Below are 22,454 nucleotides of genomic sequence, written 5' to 3' on the forward strand. Positions count from 1 at the left end.
TAGTAGAAAACAACACTTACCTATTACCTTTAATTTTGATTATACCTTATACCTTTAATTTTTGATTAAATTTGGATCATTTTGACCTTTAATATCAAATGTAAATAGAAAATCGAACTTAGCAGCATCTGCAAGAAATAATGCTAGCATGTCTCTCAGTGTGTGTGTGAAAGCGTGCATCGATCTGGCTTCACATGTAACTCGCTTGTTCTGGGTTTTGGGCTTGATCTGTCATTTAAGTGTAGGCCTGATGCTTCTCCTTGTAATTTCTATAACCCATCGGAGTATACACTCCTGGGCCATGCCCAAAATAGCTAAACGCGCTTTAAATTGAAAATGTGTGGAGTGATTAATCACAATGAAGCACGGGTTGCATGGTGTCTTCGAACATCTGCTGAAAAATATAATAATTCATGCATTTCTACCACATTGAAGCATGAAGGAAAAGTGTCATAAGCCCCTTTCACATAGAGATGCCGGATAATTTGTCCCGGGATCGTTTGATTTTTGGTTCATTCACTCTGCCAGTGATTTTCTGGAATCTGTGACATCCTGTAAAGATATTGTAAAGACACGTGATAACTCCTGTCAGATGTCAGTTCTGCTTCTGTCATTTCTACATGAAGAGGACAGGTTGTAGAAATGCCGGTGCGATGGGACATGCGTCATCCCTTTTGTTCACACAGGACGCATTCTGGGACTGATCTCGGCAATGTTACTAGGTCCCGGCATTGATTCACACTGAAGGCACTCTAGCAATTTTAAGGCAATTTCCCGAGAACAGCACACTCTGTGAAAGGGGCGATAGTGTGCAGAGCCTGTTTACCTGCTGGTATTGGTGAGTTACTTCACTGTGAAAAGTCATTTAATGTTTTGGAATCCACCTTATTCTGTGCCCGTTCTATTTCCCATGATTCATAGCGGGTTCAACTGACTAAATGGTTTTCTACTTCCTGTTGAAGTATTTGTTTACATAGAATGGTAGCAATCTAGTCCAGACTAGAGCCCGACCGATAAAGGATTTTGAAGACCGATACAAATATTTTTGCGTTTTTAAATCCGATATTCCGATATATCGGCCGATTTTTTTTTTTTTTTTTTTTTTTTTTTTCAGAAATGCGCAACAAAACATTAACAGATTTCCCTAACATAGTTATTTGTAGTTATTTATGAGTTTTAACTAAAATAGTATGATAAAGCATTTTAAAAATAAACTTGTTTCTTTTATTGTCACAACAGAACAGAGGAACTTAAAAATATATTAAAGTTCTGATAAATAAAATAATAATTAGTCCCTACATTGCCTTATAAGCTACCTTATAATTACAATGTCAGCTTGCTTATCCTTTTTTAAATTCTTTCCATCAAGCTACATCAAACCATTTTCAATCATCAGTTACGTTTGATACTTTTTCTCTATGTCTAAATTAAATTCAGGGACTGTAACTAGAGATATGCTAGTTATAAATACAGTAATCATTACTTTATTTAGGCAGAAAAAGTTCATTGTGGTTTCCAAGCTCATTAATGTTAACGTTAGCGGTCTTCCACTGATGATAGTGGCATTAGCTAGCTTTGTGGTTAGCTAGTCTATGATGAGCCATAATTTAGCAATAGATAACATCATACTGCAAATTGTAAAACATACATTTTCATATATAACAGGCCAAGGAGAGATGATTGAAGCGTGTTTCGTCCGTTTTTATTTTATTTTTTAAATATTCATTTATCGGCCATTATAACTGCCGATACCGATAGTTTGAAAAATCCCTAATATCGGCCGGCCGATATATCGGTCTGGCTCTAGTCCAGACCAGTCATCTATATAGAATGATATATAGATCAGTGGTCCAAACATTAGAAAAATATCAGTCTACACATGCGTTTTATATTCACGGACATGACCGCTCTGAAAGCAACTTTAAAACTTTCACAGAGATCTTAAAGAGAAACCACAAAGAAACCACGAAGTGAATTTCGTTTTTCACTAATTGTATCTTAATTTCAATCAATGTTTCATCAACCAATTGCCTGGTTTTAATAAATAAGAAGTATATAGTGAACAATAGATGATCATGACGGAGGCGACAGCGCGCAAACTGGACTTTGGTCTCATGAATGAAACTCGACGTAATGTTATGCCTAACCTCACAGGCCTGAGAAATAAATAGACTATGCATCTTTGAAAGCAGAGGTAGACAGGAGTCAAAGGGCTAACCAGCCTAACCTTATAGTCCTACGCTATCTCACGACCAATTCTTCAAAATTCAAAAGTGGCTAATTCGTACTAATTCATACGACCTCACTCGTACGAATGTGTACGATTTGTCTAAACCCACATGACGGTTATGTTTAGGGGCGGGGTCAGGGGTAGGTCATTCATACGAATTTGCAGTGTTGGGGAGTAGTTAACTACAAGTAGCGAAGCTACTAACTTAACTACATTTTTCAGTAGCTTGGCTGTAGCTCAGTTGCTTTTTAAACAGTGTAGCTTTTCCAGTAGCTAACTACTTTTTGCAGCAAGTAGCGGTGTAGCTCGAGCAAGAGCTACATTGTGTTTGTCGAGCCTGCGCGAATCAGCGAGATGCTATATTCTTCTTCTTGTTAGATTGCAAACTCATATTTCTTTTGCCATTACCGCCACCTGTTGTTTGATCACGCATCTTGCGGCTAACGGTTCACTGACGTACAGAAGTGTGTTGACACACACATGATGATGGAGCAAGACGTGACGGCAGATTTGGAGGATGGAGAAACAACTAAAGTTAATTACCCATGGCATTATTTGTCCAAGTTTTATGAGAAAATGTTCTACATGCAATTTACGTTGGATGTATATTTTGTTCTTGCAATGTTGTTGGCTATTTGTTGCAATTTTGCACTTTTGACAAACATTCTGAGATATTTGGGTGTTGTGTGTAATAAAACAATACTTTTTGAGATCATAATTTTATTGCATTGTTTTAAACAATGTTTAGTTTAATGTTACTGTTTAAAACAATGCAATAAAATTATGATTTCAAAAAGTATTGTTGTCCCCTTCTGTCCTTCCTTAGACACTTATTCAGTTATTAATAATATACGTTGTTCAGAAAAGCAAAAGTAGTTTCAATGTAGCTAGCTACTTTTTGATAGTAACTTGTAGTGTAGCTAACTACTTTTCTAAAAGAGTAGCTTGACTGTAGTTTAACTACTTTAACTTACGAGTAGCTTGTAGCTTGTCAAACTACAGTTTCAGAGTAGCTTCCCCAACACTGCGAATTTGTTTAGTTTGTAAAATATGTACGATTTAGCAAAATCGTACTAATTCGTACGAGTGAGGTCGTACGAATTGTTACGAATTAGCCACCTCGTAAAATTCGTACGAATTCCCGTGAGATCGGGTTGTATAGTCCTGTTATTCTGCAGCAGTCGGGGTGATAGAAACTGTCGGATGTTCATTGCTGGATTAGGGAGATCGTGCAGTCATGCATCAGCTATCCTTTGGAAGTTATGAAGCAAAGAAAAACGTTCATTTTGGTTTTATCTGTGATTTAATAAAAAATAACGTGATCAGATCACATTTGATGAATGTTTTTTGACACAATCTAAAGCACATGGCAAAAAAGCATAGACCAGACTGGAACCGGAAGTTGACAACCGGAGTCGTCGCCATGGCAGCGCGCATTGTTTAGAGCAGAATAAGGTGGATACAGGAGAATATTTGCTTCATGATTTTAGTTGAGGCAAAGCAGGTCTGATTTGTCCGGTTGTAAAGAAAAACCAGACACCTCTATGAAAGGAAACCAAAATCTAGAGAATGTAGAGAGCGATCTTCCTCAACCCATCCATTCTGCTACTAATCCAAATTGCTCTCTCTCTTTCTCTTCATGAATTGTGTCTCCCACAATGCACTGCTACTTCCTGTCCTCATCCCCTCACTCCCTCCTGTCCCTCTCGGCAGGTAATTGTGCATGCAAACTGAGTCTAATTCTTTCCTTTTCTCCTCCTCCATCGACATCCATTTGGTTAAGATGTCTAGACCCAAACCGTTACACATGCAGGATTTTAAACAGGGAGAAACAGGGAGTCTCTCCCATCTGGTGAGTGTTTCCTCATCGCTCAGCTAAGTTAGGAAACATAATTATAGTAGAGAGAGATTTACAAGTGTTTTGACATCTGGCATGCTGGAGGTAACCAGCTTAGTCAATCTGATTAATTGTAGGTTAGATATCATTATTGTATGTTTGGAGTGCAGCTTTATGACATATTGAATGGGCTTTAATTTGTGGTTACAGTTAAGCAGTGGCAGAACGTCTCATTTTAGCCATCGGAACGAAACAGAGATCCCCCAGTCTAAGGAAAACAGAAACTTTAAAGTCCATGATAAGGTATTATGGCACTGTCTAAAAGGTCCTGTTCTTTACAAATGAAAGGCGTTTGGGTAGCTAAACCAGCATGTTATATAGACAGTCTCTTATTTCAAGGTATGGCAAGTATATTTTTCCACTGTAAAAAATATGCAGTTTAAAATACTTAATTGGTCTGTATTGGGAAGTTCTACACATTAGTGAATTCTAGACATACTAAACTCTTGATAACTTAACTCAATCTCCTTGCAATCACGTTCTCTATAGGCCACAGCTGATTGGTTCCTGCTGTATCAGTAGCCAATGAGCTCACTGCTTGGCCAGCATTTGCTGTAGTTGTTGCAGCGCGCTTTTAGAAACTTAGAAACTATAGATCTGTTACGTGTAATTCATGTACGCTATATTGTAGCAGATATAGTTCGCCAAAGACCAAATATACCAACATAGTCATATCCGTTACCATGCCAAACAAATGTTGTCAAAAATGTCTTGAGATAGAGATAGATATATGTATATCACATATGTGTGTCAGCCAGGGTAATATATGACTCCAGGGGCCAGTTGTTCAAAGGTAAGCTGATCGGATTTTGGTTATTTTGGTTTTGGAAAATGGGTTGTTCAAAAGCGAAAGAAGGAATCTGAAATCAGATTAGATCAGGGAATACAATCCTAGTTTTAATCTGGATCAAACCTTCAGTTTGTGTTGTTCAAAACTTGTCAGTGGGATTTGGATTACTTTGATCCAAAAAAGAGGATTATCCTGATCCCAACAGGGGGTAGGATTTTAAGGTGGATTTCAGGAAGAAAATGTAGTAAAACTTTAAAATTGGTCAAATACATTTGTATAATTTAGTGTATATACTTTTATTTATATTTTGCTCTTGACTTGTGTAACCGATGTAACAGTGATAAAGTAGGAATAGGCTAACAATTAAGCTATTTAGTATAGTAAAGTAAAAATAAAATAAAAATGATCTTGTCCCCATTTGTGTTTTGTCTCAAAATAAGAAACACTTACAGTGACCCCATGTTGGCTCTTCCGTTCTTTACATAGCTGGTAGCCCACATTGTGATATGTTGTCCCATTTAGAGCACTGGTAATCCGGATTTGGTAATCTTGAAAATCAGGGTGATCCAGTCCAATGTTGCTTTGAAAAACTGGCATAAAAGTAAGACGGGTTACCTGATCCTGGATAGGAAAAAATGGGATTTCCAAATCCGGATCATTTTGATCCAGATTAAATGTTTTGAACAACTGGCCCCAGACGATTAAATTATTGAAAACCAGGGACGTGCACAGGAATTTTGAGGGGCAGTTGCTCTGACCTGAAAAAAGGGCACCCCCCCCCCCCTCCTCCTCCCCCCTCACGGGCTATATGAAGGAATATATTCAGTTGAATTTGTCACCTTCCAAATTGCCTTATCTGGCCGTGTTTATGTCCAAACGCAATGCCTCATCTTATGGTCTTATTATTATTTATAAAGATTGCAAAATGTCAGAGATGAGACAAATGAGCAAAAGAGTTCCTCATATTGTTGTTTATTGTTTTTTTAAATTATTATTATTTATTTATTTATTCGAAAAGAAATAATCTGGATTGAATGGAAAAACTCGAAAAAATAAAAAACGCTTAAATTTCGGGAAAAAATACAATCCTTTTTTGCCAATCATGACCTCCCCCTGGGGCCCTAAGCAAAATTTTGCTAAGGGGCCCTCTACCTGATCTGTGATGCCGTGAGCCATGTAAACCATTTGCCATTGCCACTCAATACCGCCTATACAATCCTCCCTCCTTTAAACAAAACAGTCAAAGAACAAGTACAACAATATAGAACAGAATGAGGTTCAAACAAACAATATTTACTGAATAAAGCATTTTTATAGAATGTTAAGATAACAAGTGAATATTAACGTAAACATAAATAAGAAGAAAATAATAAAGTACAACCCTGAACTTTGGCTTTTGGGATTAATTTTGATTCACTCTACAGCCAGGGTATTTTCGGAATCAGTAGCCTATGATTTTTATTTATTTATTTTTTTTATGCATGTTGAAGCAAATCTTGATTTATTGTTATTTACTGAGGGATTTGCATTCATATTGACCAGAATGTCCAGCTAATCATCATTTTAAATTCAATATAGCCTATAAATCAATAGTCAATCAATGTCAAATTGCCAATACATTGGTTTCTATCTTGCATAATTAGTGCAGTTGTTTAGAGTTTTTAACTAAACTGAGACTAGATAATCAGTGTCTTTATAATGTGTACTTTGATTGGGAGTGCCATCATTCACATATTGTACAGTTTTTCTGGTCTCCACATTTCTGCTTGAAAAATGCGAGTTTCATTTCGTGCACGCGCATATGAACGCAACACACGCGACGCGGTTATGTTTTCCGAGCTGCAGTAAACAAACACTGTTGTTGCACTTTGTCGTTTATCAAAAACAAAACGTAATAAATAATGGTATTTTACTCTCACTTTTGTCAGGCAAAAAGTGATGCAAGAGATGCACTGCCTGCCCAGATAGGTTAGCAAGACCAAAAACCATCAAACTTTGCTGACATCAAACTAGAGAGGAGAGAACACATGTTTACCTGACTGCTGTTCCCGCAATTCACTCTCATGTTTTTCTTCTTCCTCTTTTCGTGACGAGAAGGATAGTTTCGCTTCATTTTGTCATGGACTTCGTACACATTAATTAGTGCGCGACACGAGATGGAGGCGCGGCCTGAGTAATTTGCGGTGCCTTACCATACACACCGGTCGCGTGCAGTCTATGGTCGCGTGCGGCACTGCAGCTACGTAAACAGTTTGACTTTCACTTTCAGTGCCCGAATGGAAGTGAATGAGGCTTTGCGATTTTTATATAATTTTTTTGTCTAGGCCTACGTGAAATTCTCCATTGTACGATTTTTTTTTTCCTCGGAAGGGCAACCTGAGTCGAGAAGGGCATATGGGCAGTTGCCCGGGCAACCTGAGCAACCCCCCTGTGCACGTCCCTGTTGAAAACTAATACACACTTGAGGTATAGTGGCATTTCCACTTTGTATAAGCATTAGACCGTGTGTCCACCAAAGCGTTTTTATCCAGCTAAAAACGCTACGCTCTGCTGAAGACGCCGTGCTTTGAGCGCTTGAGAGCGTTTTTGCAGTGCAGCGTTTTTTTCCGTTGAGACGTTTCGTTGCTATGATACAGAATATCCGCTGCAGTTTGAATGTTGTGACAGTTGGTCGGTGTGGTATTAGTCCCGCCCCTCCTCCACTGTGATTGGACGGCTGGGTAAAAAGTGACAGTGATGAGCGCTGCGTTTTATCCAAAGTTGAACATTTTTCAACTCCCAGCGACCAGTAAAAAACGGCGGGCGCTCGGCGCTTCAGCGTGAAAAAAACGCTCAGCGCCTCGGTACGCTCATGGCGTTTAAAAAAACGCGGCGCTCCCATTGAAAACAATTGAAAACATATGCCAGGCGCGTGGAAAAACGCTTTGGTGGACACACGGCCTTAATGTCCAATAACTCTACAGTCTGTCATATCAGATCCCAAATGTGCCTGTGAATAGGAAATTCATTTACAATGGCATCAATGACTGCATCCAGTAAGTGTCAGTATAAAGTCCAAGGCCAGTGAGCAAAAATTACTTATTGATCCTTTAATAATATTAGAGCGCTTTAAAATGCTGTTCTGTAAAACACACCATCAAAGGCATCAGCTCCTGTCTAATATCTCCATCTCTGCTCTTAACAGACCAGTTCTTCCGCTGTCCATCCTCATCGTTCTAACTCCATAATATTTCACCCCATCCCAGAATGCTCTGCTCCTCTCCATCTTTTCTTTACCTTCTCCTCTGCTTTCTCATTAAGGTAAAGATGTGATTTCACCTTCAACATACTTCCTTCCAACTTCCCTTTTAACATACTATTTCATTTCACTCTTCCCGTGTGCCTTTTTAAAGCTGTAAATCAAAACCAGAAATTATTTATGGCATAAACATGCAAGGAGAAGCAAAGAATATCTCACAAATGGTGAGTGTTTGTCATGAAGTGAACGTGAAACATTCACCCAAAAATGAAAATGCTATCATTATTTACTCATATTGTTGATTCAAACCTTTGTAACGTCTTTCTCCCATAGAAGAAATATCTCGCGTCTTAATAATACTAGTTCAATATGTGGATGTTCAAATGAGATTTGAGATTTTCAGTGAAGTTAACTCACTGTTAACTATGACTTTTGACCTCAATAAACTCCTAATTAATAGTTATTGGTTAGGATTAGAAATGTAGGACAAGGTCATGAAGAATAAGGCATTAATTTGTGCTTTATAAGTACTAATAAACAGCTAATATCCAACTAGTTAATAGTGAAAATTGGGGAAAAAAAGTGTTACCAACTTGATTTTGAAGTAGAAAGACTAAAGTAGAATTTTCTAGTAAAACATACTCCAATTATCTTTGTTTTATTCACAAATTTTGCTATTTTTGGTATTATCATTTGTGGAGCTTGAAAGCCCAAATTAAAGAAGAATGCTTTCCTGGAAAAGGAAAGTTTTTGTGATCCTTGGAAAAAAGAAAGTCATACAAGTTTGGAGCAGAATTAGGATGAGTAAATGATGACATCATTTACATTTTTGGGTCAGCTATTCCTTTAACCAAAGAGGATCACTTCAATAAACTCTCAAATCTACATGATTTTCAGTCCGACACCAGCAGTAGCACAACATCCTTTACTGTAAGAAAACAAACAGACATTCTTCAATCAAATGGACACCCAAATGCTCCCAAACAGGTACATGACCAGTGGAATGAGGCTTATCCACAATCTCCCAGGACTTGCATGATATGCGTTCTGGCTGGATGGAGAGATTGTTGGCGTAGGCAGGTCTCTCTTCACATGGTTGGTTTTGTAATGAGAACGTGCCAGTACAACACACACACTTGGCTGTAAGCATCCTCACATTCCTGCTGACCACAGGGAGAGAGAGCATTCCTCTCTTCCATTGCCAGATGCTTGACCTGAAACGCTAACTGAACGGTTCGAAGTTACTGGATCATAGGAGTTTGCGAAGTTTTAGTTTCTTTAGTTTGAGCTATAAGACACGGGTTCTGTTCCAGTACATGGGGAGCCGCCTACATCCTATAAACCCAACCCAGGCGTAAGGCTGTGTGTCCACCAAAGCGTTTTTAGCCAGCTGAAAACGCTAGGCGCCGTGCTTTGGGCGCTTCATAGACATATGCACTAGACCTCACCTGGGGGTTCTAAGCATGCATCAAAACCGCCGCCATCTTGGAACAGGGGTCTTGTCATAGGAAGTAGCTAGGTAAAGCTGCTATCTCTGCCTTTACTTCGAATTCATTGATGGTGGCGGACTTTTATTGCAGCGTATGATGTTCACGGATGAAATATGAACTAGGAAGAATGTTTTAAAAAAATATATTAGGGCTGTGCAAAAATTAATTGCGATTAATCGCATCCAAAATAAAAGTCTGTATACATGAATGTATATATTTAAGAAAATGTGTTATTCATATATAAAATATTTATATTTATATAATATAGATTATGTATTTTTATATATATACAGAATTTAAGCGCAAATAATTCTTAAATATATACATGCATGCATAAGTATTTATTTATACAAAATAATTATATACAGCACACACAAATATATTATGTAAACACAGACTTTTATTTTGGATGCGATTAATCGCAATTAATTTTTGCACAGCCCTAAAATATATATATATTTTTTTTCTTTCTGGAATCAATGATAAATACATGTCTGCCCGTTGGAACAAACCAAAAAAACAAGAAAAATCGCATTCATGATGATTTATGGTGATTTTATTTGCGTTAGACCTGTGTCTACTACATTGACGCTGATGCATTAAAGTGGAGGGGCTCCCCTGTTTCAAGATGGCGGCTCTATTGACGCATTCGTTCCAATGAACTGCCGTATCCAAGGTGAGGTCTAGTGTATATGTCTATGTGGGCGCTTGAGAGCGTTTTGGCAGCACAGCGTTTTTTTCCGTTGCTATGATACAGAATATCCGCAGCAGTTTGAATGTTGTGACAGTTGGTCGGTGTGGTATTAGTCCCGCCCTCCTCCACTGTGATTGGACGGCTGGGTAAAAAGTGACAGTGAAGAGCGCTGCGTTTTATCCAAAGTTGAACATTTTTCAACTCCCAGCGACCAGTAAAAAAGTTGGGCGCTCGGCGCTTCAGCTTGAAAAAAACGCTCAGCACCTCGGTACGCTCATGGCGTTTAAAAAACGCGGCGCTCCCATTGAAAACAATTGAAAACATACGCCAGGCGGGTGGAAAAACGCTTTGGTGGACACACGGTGTAAGTAAAAAATATGTGACTACATTGCTGCAGAACTCCAAAAACGTACCTATACATATATTTCACTGCAGTTTCCAGCAGAAATTAACAGTAAAGGTTAAAAGTACAATATGCAAGATTGTTTCGCCACCAGGGGTCGCTAACTTCTTACAATAACAAAGGCGTATATTAATGACGTATGGATCTTGTCGTCAAGCTGATGTATTTTTTATGGATGAGTGAATACAGTGATGTTTTTAACATGACTGTAGTATGAAGCAGGGTGCGATTGCTAGACGTAAATACCAGCGCCACACGCAACACGAGTCCGCGGATATAAAGAAATAAGGACATTTAATTCTACCGAACTACACACAAGTGCTGAATTGCTCGCACAGGTCTGATTATTAGAGGAATTAAACTTGAGGTAACGCAGCGCTGCCCCAGATAGCAAACTGACATTGAATCAACGTGGAAATATGACATCGAAACAACGTTGATCTGACATTGTTTTGCTAATCGAATTAACGTTGAACCAACGTCAGACGGGTCATTCTTTCAAAACTAACGGAAAATCAACTTGAAATCAACGCGTTGTTTCAACGTTATGAAAGCAAACCAATTTTCGATTTTCATTTAGCTTTGAAGAATGCCGCGTCTGACGTTGGTTCAACGTTAATTCGATGAGCAAAATCAACGTTGTTTCAATGTCATGAGAGACGTCGTTTCCACGTTGATTCAATGTCAGTTTGCTGTCTGGGGCTTCATTTGCGCTAACGGTTAACGTTACGCTATCACACTAAACGGCATTTGTGTGTGTTGAATGTTAGTTAGGTTGTTTTTTGGCTGTGTGAGACTAAGCTAGGTTAACATACAGATCATATTCTAACTTTTCATCATGTTGAACTACTAAAACATTGATTAGTTTTACATACATTGATTTGCTCACCTGTTTGCTCAAGTAACACGCAACACTCGCGTCTCTGTCAAGTCGAAGTTAGTCGCGGACGTAAACAATTGAAAACATACGCCAGGCGCGTGGAAAAACGCTTTGGTGGACACACGGCGTAAGTAAAAAAATATGTGACTCTACATTGCTGCAGAACTCCAAAAACGTACCTATACATATATTTCACTGCAGTTTCCAGCAGAAATTAACAGTAAAGGTTAAAAGTACAATATGCAAGATTGTTTCGCCACCAGGGGGCGCTAACTTCTTACAATAACAAAGGCGTATATTAATGACGTATGGATCTTGTCGTCAAGCTGATGTATTTTTTATGGATGAGTGAATACAGTGACTAGTATGAAGCAGGGCGCGATTGCTAGACGTAAATACCAGCGCCACACGCAATACGAGTCCCGCGGATATAAAGAAATAAGGACATTTAATTCTACCGAACTACACACAAGTGCTGAATTGCTCGCGCAGGTCAGATTATTAGAGGAATTAAACTTGAGGTAACGCAGCGCTGCTTCATTTGCGCTAACGGTTACCGTTACGCTATCACACTAAACGGCATTTGTGTGTGTTGAATGTTAGTTAGGTTGTTTTTTGGCTGTGTGAGACTAAGCTAGATTAACATACAGATCATATTCTAACTTTTCATCATGTTGAACTACTAAAACATTGATTAGTTTTACATGCATTGATTTGCTCACCTGTTTGCTCAAGTAACACGCAACACTCGCGTCTCTGTCAAGTCGAAGTTAGTCGTGGACGTGGAGCTCTCGGCATCTCGAAAGATGTTGATCTTCGTTTTAGTCCTCTTTTTGTCCCAAAGTCTGCTTGCCATGGTTCATAATGTTTGAACAAAACCCTGCTAGGAGCGCTAACGCTGTTGAGCTCGCATAACGGGCACAACCGACCTAGTCGTCCACGTCTGTCGCCATGGTTACTATTGCAGTACGAAGTCAAACCTGGCGGAAACCGGGGGGCAACGCGGATATGACGTCATTGATACATGTATTAAACAACAACAACAACATAAAATATTACAAAAGTCATGCCAGTCAAAAAAAACACGCCAGTCATAGGACATTAGGGTTGGGTATCGAGAATCGAGTATCGATTGGAACCGAGACTGACTTTTTGTTTTTCCCGGAATCGTTCAAAAGTTAAAATTTCGATTCCTAGTTTCGATATTCACAGTCCGCCGAGCGGAAGAAGAAACCGCTGAACAACACCAACGAAGAAGCGTCTACCGGAAGTGTTGGCATAACCACGCGAGTCGAACATGAGTACCTTACGTCGGCGATCCAAAGTGTGGCTTTACTTTTCTAAAAATAACGAAATCTCGGCAAAATGCAAAATTTGTGACAAAAGGAGTATTTCCTTCAGAAAGGCCGTTGGTTAGCAAGGTTAGCTAAACTTTTTTGACCCTGCCTCTTAAAAGAATCGGAATCGAGAATCGTTAGGAACCGGAATCGAAAAAAAGGAATCGGAATTGGAATCAGAATCGTTCAAATTCAAACGATACCCAACCCTATAGGACATCACTTTGAAACAGCAATGCAATAAGATTAGGCAAAAATACTGCAGTCAAATTTGTCAATCTGAATTCTTTTCTCTCAGATTTTCCCTCAGCACGTCTTCCCCTTTTAATTGCTTTGTCCTTCTGTTTCATTCTCTTTTCTCCACTTTCTGTCCCTGCTCTCCTTGGCTGTTAGCGCACAGTAGGCAGAGTGTCTCTAGTGGGCGCTAGAGCTGGCGCTCTGGTTACGCTCTGTGAGAACGATCACAGGCCTCAGCCAAGCAGTTCAGGCACTCCGGTAAGACTCAGATCAGCTGTTCAGATGATTGTTTAATCCTGAACTAAAGGGATTTTATGTGGTCATCTCCTGCATTTCAGTTCACGTTAATAAGTCATCATTTACTCTCCCTCATTTGTATGATATTCTTATTTTCCTGAAACACAGAAGATGTTAAGGGACATGTCCAAGCTGTTTTTTTCTATTCAATGAAAGTGAATGGGGACTGGTACTATCAAGCTACAAAAATGTTATGATGGTTACTCATCTAAATTTACCAATTAGATATAAAATTTGGCAGCATTTTATTTTACAGCCCTGTTCCCAATGTACATATTATTGCAATAACTCGGTAATAACTAGGTACTATCCCTGAGTCTACCTCTAAACCTAACCTTAACCCATGTAGTTACACTATACATTTTTTCTTTTGTCAAATCAACTTAAATCATTTATTTAGTTCAGATAATTTATTATTTTGAGTTTCTGATGATTAAATCAATCTCCTTAATTGTATTAACTCACCTTTTACAGTTCAATCAACTTAAAATCTTAAGGCAACCAGGTTACTTAATTTTTTAAGTTAAACCAACAATATTTTTTTTATAGTGACCTTACCTACTTTCTTAGGTAAATCCACAAATAAAGTGCAACCAAAAATGCCTAATAGATGTTATTTAAATTTTGGCAATTGCAGTTGCACAATGTATGCTGCAAAAAAACCATACTATTTTCCTGGTATTTTTCCGCAGTAGTTTCAATTTTGAAATTTCTAGGTCAAACCGTTCTTGTCTGTCAATCATATAATGGAGGTCTATGGTCACCACCTCAAAGAACATGCACAGAGAAGTCCAAATTAAACATGATTTATTGACTCGTAAATGTAAGTACACATTGATGGCCTAAGACATGAAACGAGCGATCACTTCCGTCGATTTCTGGCACTTGCACAGACCGAAGCGCCCACCACGCCCTCAGATCACTTGGACGTGGCTGTGGTTACAAGAGGTAAAAACGATATAAATACTGTTCGTTTTCTCACACAAACCGCTCGTTTCGTCTCTTAGGCCATCAATGTGTACTTGCAGTACATTTACGAGTCTTAAATCATATTTATTTTGGACTTCTCTGTGCATGCTCTTTGAGGTGGTGACCATAGACCTCCATTATATGACTGACAGACAAGAACGGTTTGACCTAAAAATACCAAAATTGAAACTACTGCGGAAACAAAGACACCTACATCTTGGATGCCCTTGAGGTAAGCTAAAACATATCAAAAATTAGTTTGAAAGTGACAATTTCAAGTATGACCCCGTCCACAGTGTGGATGTTTATTTTCAGGGTATTTTTAAATCACACTATCTTGACCAGATTCTTTCTTTTTTTATCCCCTAGCCTTCCTTAAAAAGAGAGTTTCCTCAGAGTCTGGGTGATGTGTGTCACGCGTGTAAGAAGCGTGTGTTTGTAGTGGAGAGGCTCAGCGCTGAGGGATTGCACTTCCACAGGGAGTGTTTCCGCTGCGACACATGCAGAGCTCCGCTGCGCCAGGGAGGACACTCCTTCGATTCGGTGGAAGGTACTGAATGAACACCAAATCTTCATTTACTCACTGTCATGTCGCTCGAACCCGAGTACTGAGATAAAACTTTTTATAGTTCGGATATAAACGCTGATGTCTACCGTAGCGATCAAAATCGAGTAAATCAACTTTTGAAAGTCACTTGACGCTTCAGTTAAAGATTATCTATTACACTGTTACACCAGTAGGTGGCGACAAGTGACTGTTACAAATGTGTCATTTGTTCAAAAATGCTGATTCATCTGGCGATGAAACAAGTGAAGTCTTTATAAGTGAGTCATTGAATCATTCATTCAAAACGATTGTTAAAAAAATAATAATAAGGAATTCATGTTCGTTAAATATTTTAAATAGCTGTTAAAATTTTGTCACAACCTCTTGTTAGACAACGTCTGTTTAGTCTATTCATAATCATGGGAGAATCCTGATCTCTGTCTTAAACAAAAAAATCATGAAGCTGTACTATATTCCAAGTCTTCTAAAACCATTTGATAGCTTTGTGTAACAAACAGACATCAGGTTATGTGAAAATCATTACATTTTTTGGGTGAACTGCTGTATCCCGCTATTTTATTTTTTTATTATTTTTTTTCTCTCTCTCTCTTTCTTTACTGTATCCATTTAAATTCAAGCATTTGTCTCTTACGTTGCAAAAATAGGTCAGCTCTTTGTGATAATGACCCAGGCCGTCACAAGGAGAATCGCACATCAGAAACGCTAGTTGGCAAGTTTATTAAAGGGATAGTTCATGCAAAAATGAAAATTCTGTCATTAATTACTCAATTCATTCCCATAAGTCTTTCGTTCATCTTCAAAACACAAATGAAGATCTTTTTGATGAAATCTGAGAGATTTCTGTTCCTCCATTGACAAGTACGCAACTACCACTTTGACGCCTCAAAAAGTTAATAAAGAGATTGTAAAACAAATCCACATGAATTGAACGGTTTAATCCAGGTTTTCTGAAGAGATTCAATCACTTTATATGATGAACAGATTTAATTTAGGATTTCAACTTTTTCGAAACTCCAGAACACGCAGATTCGTTCACTTGTCCATGTCTTTCTTTCTTCAGTCGAAAAAAAATGAAAGTTTTTGATGAAAACATTCCAGGATTTTCTCCATATAATGGACTTCAATGGGAACCAAACGGTTCAAGGTCCAAATGAGAGTTTCAGTGCAGCTTCAAAGGGCTTTAAACAACACCAGACGATGAATAAGGGTCTTATCAAGCGAAACCATCGGTCATTTCAAAAATAAATAAAACACGGTAAGTTTTATAAGCACAAATGCTCGCCTCGCCTTCGTTGAATGAACCAAATGACTCGAAAAAGGATTTGTTAATTTTGATGAACGGGAGAGTCAGGAACAGGAGAGTCACGAACGCGCATCACAGAACAGAGCAATGCGAGCATTTGTGCTTATAAAACTTTTTTAAATGAGCGATCCTTTCGCTTAAAGCTGCACTGAAACTCTCATTTGGACCTTGAACCATTTGGACCCCATTGAAGTCCATTATATGGAGAAAAACACTGGAATGTTTTCATCAAAAACCTTAATTTCTTTTCGACTGAAGAAAGAAAGACATGGACATCTTGGATGACATGGGGGTGAGTAAATCATCAGCAAAAGTTTTTTTAAAAGTGAACTACTCCTTTAAAACGACTCGATTTTACCCACACAAGCAGTGGTGGACGTGAGTGACTAACTAACGGTTTCTTCTCCTCCAATAGGAAAGCTGTACTGCAAACTCCACTTTGCTCAACGGAAATCCTTAGTGACGAACGGAAGATCGCAAAATCTGCACACGGTAAATAAAAAAACAGTCATTTAACTTTCGTAATTCCTCAATAGTTGTCTTACAGTAACGTTTCTCCGTCAGACGTGTAATAACGGATCCCCCGACGGCTCTCGCTGGAGTCCAGAGGAACGCGAGACTCATCTTCAGGCCGAGTCTCCAGGTATCATGTCCTCTCTGAAGAGAAGCCTGCGTTGGCCGCTGCACGTGAGCCGGTGTGTGTGTTCTGTGCCCCGTGGTGTGTTTAACTGGCTGCATGGGAAAGTGTGTGCGGCAGGTGTTCACCTGATGGATAACGCTGGGGATTACGCGTTTCTGTACGAGCTGCTCAGCGTGAGTCTGCCTCTGCTCGCCGTTCTCCACGAACAGCTTGTCCAGATGTACGCAGAGACCGAACCGCTCAGTCTACAGGCTCTACAGCACTGGCTGGAAGAACACACGGGCCGCTGGGTCTCGCTGTGAGAGAAACCTCATCACGTCCCTTTAAAAGGAAAAACAACCTTGAGACGTTTTCATGAACTCGAGATGTTGGCACACCTACTTATTCACAGGGTGGAAATTAAACGGCTTGGTTTGGAGTGTGTGGAAAAAAAAAGTGTCAAACACGGAGTGAACTTTAAGCACTTTAACGAGTGAGCTGCCTTTATATGCACGATTAAAGGAGACGTTCTGCTTTTAATTATTAATGGACTTTCTTTGTCTTGACTGCAAGTTTACAAAGCCTGACTGATCAACACGTCTCGTTCACTCGGTTTAACCATTCATGTTTACACTTCTTATGAAAGTCATACTGCATAGCTGTAAAGGAATGCCGGGTTCAACACGAGCTAATCTATTGACATCATCTGTGAAATGTCTATTACCACGGAAAATAATTGTGTCTCTTCCTTCAGATAAAATCTGTATTACAGTGGACAAGATATGATTTATACTTCCAAATAAACAAGCTATACAATTTGTGAAACTTTTAGGTGGTTTTAGCACATAATGGGCTGTACATTCAAAGCATTTTTTCCCCTTGTAATAGTTCCATTTAAAGTGCATTACTGTACATATAATATTTGTATGGTTTTACAATGATTATTTCACAGATGTTGCCTATAGAGATTCACTTAAAGTTTAGAGTAGTAAAACCTTTGCTGATAATTTACTCACCCCCATGTCGTCCAAGATGTCCACGTCTTACTTTGTTCAGTCGAAAAGAAATTAAGGTTTTTTTGTGTGAAAACATTCCAGGATTTTCTCCATATAATGGACTTCAATGGGAACCAAACGGTTCAAGGTCCAAATGAGAGTTTCAGAGCAGCTTCAAATGGCTTTAAGCGACACCAGACGATGAATAAGGGTCTTATCAAGCGAAACGATCGGCCATTTCAAAAATAAATAAAAAAGTTTACGTTTTATAAGCACAAATGCTCACCTTGCTCTTTTCTATTGATGCATGTTCGTGACTCTCCTGTTTGAACTCGTTCATCAAAATGAACGAATCTTTTTTCGTGTCATTTGGTTGATTCAATGAACGAATTGACGTTCATTCATTTTGATGAACGAGTTCGAACAGGAGAGGTATGAACAGAACAGAGCAAGGCGAGCATTTGAGCTTATAAAACTTAAACTTTTTTATTTATTTATTAAATGAGTGATCGTTTCGCTAGATAAGACCCTTATTCATCGTCTGGAATCGTTTAAAGAACTTTGAACAGTTTGCACCGAAACTGTCGTTTGGCTCTCCTTGAACCGTTTGGTTCCCAATAAAGTGCATTATATTGGAGAAAAATCCTGGAATGTTTTCATCAAAAACATTAATTTCTTTTCGACTGAAGAAAGAAAGACATGGACATCTTGGATGGCATGGGGGTGAGTAAATTATCAGCAAAAGTTCTTTTTAAAAGTGAACTACTCCTTTAAAGACTTTAAAGACTGTATTTGCTCTATCTGTGTTGTGTATGTGTAAATAGGGATGCATTGATATGGACATTTTGAAGCCAATAGATATATTACATGTCAAACTACATTTTGTGAGATTGATTACAAAAAAAAATACAAAAAAACGGCCACCTTAAAAATCCAGATTTAAAACCGGTGAAACAACAGAACAAAACATTGATTGTTGATTTTTCACAATCTTTTAACAAATTGACCTACTATGATCCATTGGAATAAATAAATTATACTATATATGTAAAATAATAAGAAATAATATATATAGGGCCTATATACTTTTATTTTTAATTAGGGATCCTATTATTTATAAAATAAAAGATAATTGCAACTTTTTATATCACAATTCTGACTATTTTTTCTCACAGTTGCGTGTTAAAAAGTCACAATTTCTAAGAATTGTGAGTTTACGTCTCGCAATTCTGACTTTATTACAACTTTACATCTCACACACCTGAGAAAAAGTCAGAATTGTGAGATAAAAATTAGAAATGATCTTTTAAATTGTTTTATTCCGTGGCAGAAACGCGCCTCTATATCATTTGGCTATAATTTATCATTTAAACGTAGACTGATACAGATCACATTAAAAATTCACATTTACATTTTCAGCATGACCAGTGATGTATTGTGCATCCCTGTATGCAACAAAGAGCAAATCTGCATTATTCTTTATTCTCTCAGGCATAGTCCAAATGCACATGTGTTGGTGTCTCTGTTTACCAGGATGTTTGTTAGTGATCAAATTTACACTATGGAAATCCAGCCATATTCAAATGAACATTTTTGTCATACTTATGAATCATGCAAAACACAGAAACTACTTTTACCCCTTCATCTGATTCACTGGACTATGACTGTGGTTTCTTTGGATGTCATTTGCTATAGGGATGCACCGATATGAACATTTTGGCCGATACCGATAACCGATAATTCCTTATATTTGAAAGCCGATAACCGATATATCGGCCGAAAAAAATCTAAAATTTTTGAAAGCCTGATTGCAAAAACAAAAGTCTCACAATTAAAATCCGTTCCCTAACACGATTGTAACGTTCTCATTATAATTTCACGTAGCCGATATGACAGCACACTTTGCACTTCGTTTTTGATTCCAATCATATTTCAAGCAATTAAGACCAATCATGTTGAACAGTGCGCATCTCAAGTGTTGAAGGAAATAATTCATTATTTATGAGCTTTAATATATCAGCCAAATTTTATTATCGGGCCGATAACGATAACATAAAAATGAGCAAATATCGGCCGATACCGATATGGTGGCCGATATATCGTGCATCCCTAATTTGCTACCTATAATGTGCAGGGTAAAGTACAGTAAAATGCACAGGTTTCCCCCAGTCAGGAGTATTAATAGACTTTTTTTGTCGACACTGGAAGGTGATTGTTAGTGTGATGTTTATGGCGATCGCAGATTGATCAATGCATGATAATAAAGCATGGATGTTAAAGTTAAATCCATTTTTTGTGCATTAGCCGCTTGTTTACAGGCTGCGTCGTGATCTATTTCTCCTTTGTTTCACTGCGTCTGCGTCTCTTCTTGTAGTGTCTTTCAGCTTCTGTTATGGCTCTGGAAAGCCACGTGTTTCACGGCTGTGGAATTAACCCATGACACTAACCTCTTTCATCTGCACGTCACGTCTGACACGTTTCTCTTTTCTGTCTTTCTTCAAGGCCTGCTAATTATTTGCTTATGCTGTCTCTGTCTTTCTTCATTTCTTTGTTTCAGAGGTGGCTTACGTTTCAGAAACCCACACGCAGGCCGGGCGCACTCGTGCCAATGAAAGCAGGTCATTAGTTCCCTAAATGGCCTTTAGTTAAAGTTGCACCTTTATTGGACATGTTGTAAAACTGTTTAAAGAGTTTCTTGCTGTATGTTTTCCATTTGAAACATTTGTTGCCTTATTTATCTTAAGCCATACTCTTGCAATAAAAAAAGATAAAAGGTTGTGTCATTTTTACATAGCCATCTGTTACATGCATGCATATGATATCCTAAACATATTCTGGGTGTTCACGACTCACAAGATATATCAGGTACAGTACATGGCAATTTTTATCAATCACAGTATAATAAGACAATTTTTATGTATTATAAGTTTCCTAAAATGTTTAAAATATTCAAATGAGGCGTTATAATTAATATGCAGTCAGTCATTTAAATAAATGCTCAGAACAGAAATCTGAACATTGGATAAAACCAGGTTCAAAATTCTTGATTTATTCAGAATGGAAATCGTCATGTATTTTGTATGCGTTACAAAGCGTAATAAAAAGAAGCAAGTAATGGAAGTAAAATAGCTCAGTGAATGAAAAACCAATGGTTTTGCCTTAAAGGGATAGTTCACCCAAAAAGGGAAATTCTGTCATCATTTACTCACCCTCATGTTGTTTCAAACCTGCTCGAGTTTCTTTCTTCTGTTGAACACAAAGGAAGATATTTTAAATGATGTTGGTAACGGCACCCATTGGCTTCAATAGTTTCTGCTTTGATAATTTGCTGATAATTTACTCACCCCCATGTCATCCAAGATGTCCATGTGTTTCTTTCTTCAGTCAAAAAGAAATTAAGGTTTTTGATGAAAACATTTCAGGATTTCCCCCATATAATGGACTTCATTGGGAACCAAAACGGTTCAAGGTCCAATTGAGAGTTTCAGTGCAGCTTCAAAGGGCTTTAAACGACACCAGACGATGAATAAGGGTCTTATCTAGCAAAATGAACAAATCTTTTTTCGAGTCAGTTCATTGATGAACGAGTTCAAACAGGAGAGTCACAAACGCGCATCACAGAACAGAGCAAGACGAGTATTTGTGCTTATAAAACTTAAACTTTGTTATTTATTTTTGAAATGACAGATCGTTTCACTTGATAAGACCCTTATTCATCGTCTGGTGTCTTTTAAAGCCATTTGAAGCTGCACTGAAACTCTCATTTGGACCTTGAACCGTTTGGTTCCCATTGAAGTCCATTATATGGAGAAAAATCCTGGAATGTTTTCATCAAAAACCTTAATTTCTTTTCGATTGAAGAAAGAATGACGTGGACATCTTGGATGACATGTGGGTGAGTAAATTATCAGCAAACGTTTTTTTTTTTAAAGTGAACTACTCCTTTAATGACCATGAATAAATTCACACATTGTTTTACATAATCACAGAACTCTTCTTAGGATGGTAAAACATGCAAATTCCTGATTGCTCCAGATTGAACTCTAAAATTCTTTCCAGAACTAGATTCAAGTGGGTGAGAAAAAAGCTTTGGAGGCCCTGTGAGAGCTGATAAGTGTTCAGAGAGAGACTTGTCAAACTGGACGTTACACAGATAAGGGTGTTGTGGGTGAGGTCAAGGCCTACTACTGCGTCACACACACTTTAATAAATCATAATGTGTGCTGTGCATAGTTACAGTCTTGTGGTTCGAACATCATCTCACAGAACATAAATAGGCTACTTCATATTTTTGGTGACTGTGTGTCTGTTGTTAAAATCTGTTTTTAAATGTAATGACTGCAAATAACACTAGCGTGCACACGTTTTTCAGTAATCTCATACACAAAAAATGATCCTTGCATGAGGCAAGTTCAGTTGAATTAAAACATTCTGCTGTATATGTATCCGGTCATGTCTGAACAATTTGATTACATAAATGAACGAGACATTCATTAATAAAAAAAAA

General features: G+C 38.1%; 1 protein-coding gene across 4 annotated transcripts in view; it reads left to right on the forward strand.

The window, feature by feature from the left end:
• Positions 1 to 20,723, forward strand: part of mical2a (microtubule associated monooxygenase, calponin and LIM domain containing 2a) — a 93,047-nt gene extending 72,324 nt beyond the window's left edge. For 2 of the 4 annotated variants that reach the window (XM_089118184.1, XM_089118170.1), the window contains 4 exons: positions 13,353 to 13,454; positions 14,832 to 15,012; positions 16,749 to 16,825; positions 16,898 to 20,723. In XM_089118184.1, the coding sequence (XP_088974310.1) occupies positions 13,353 to 13,454; positions 14,832 to 15,012; positions 16,749 to 16,825; positions 16,898 to 17,275 (738 nt within the window). In that variant the 3' untranslated portion in view covers positions 17,276 to 20,723. Of the gene's footprint in view, positions 1 to 4,013; positions 4,083 to 4,277; positions 4,371 to 8,101; positions 8,218 to 8,309; positions 8,380 to 9,052; positions 9,143 to 13,352; positions 13,455 to 14,831; positions 15,013 to 16,748; positions 16,826 to 16,897 lie in introns of all 4 variants that reach the window. The other 2 variants (XM_089118234.1, XM_089118216.1) reach the window with 2 other exon arrangements.
• Positions 20,724 to 22,454: the final 1,731 nt, after the last annotated feature.

The sequence above is a fragment of the Pimephales promelas genome, chromosome 1, assembly GCF_988280905.1.
Source record: "Pimephales promelas chromosome 1, fPimPro1.hap1.1, whole genome shotgun sequence".
In the NCBI taxonomy this organism is placed as follows: domain Eukaryota; kingdom Metazoa; phylum Chordata; class Actinopteri; order Cypriniformes; family Leuciscidae; genus Pimephales; species Pimephales promelas.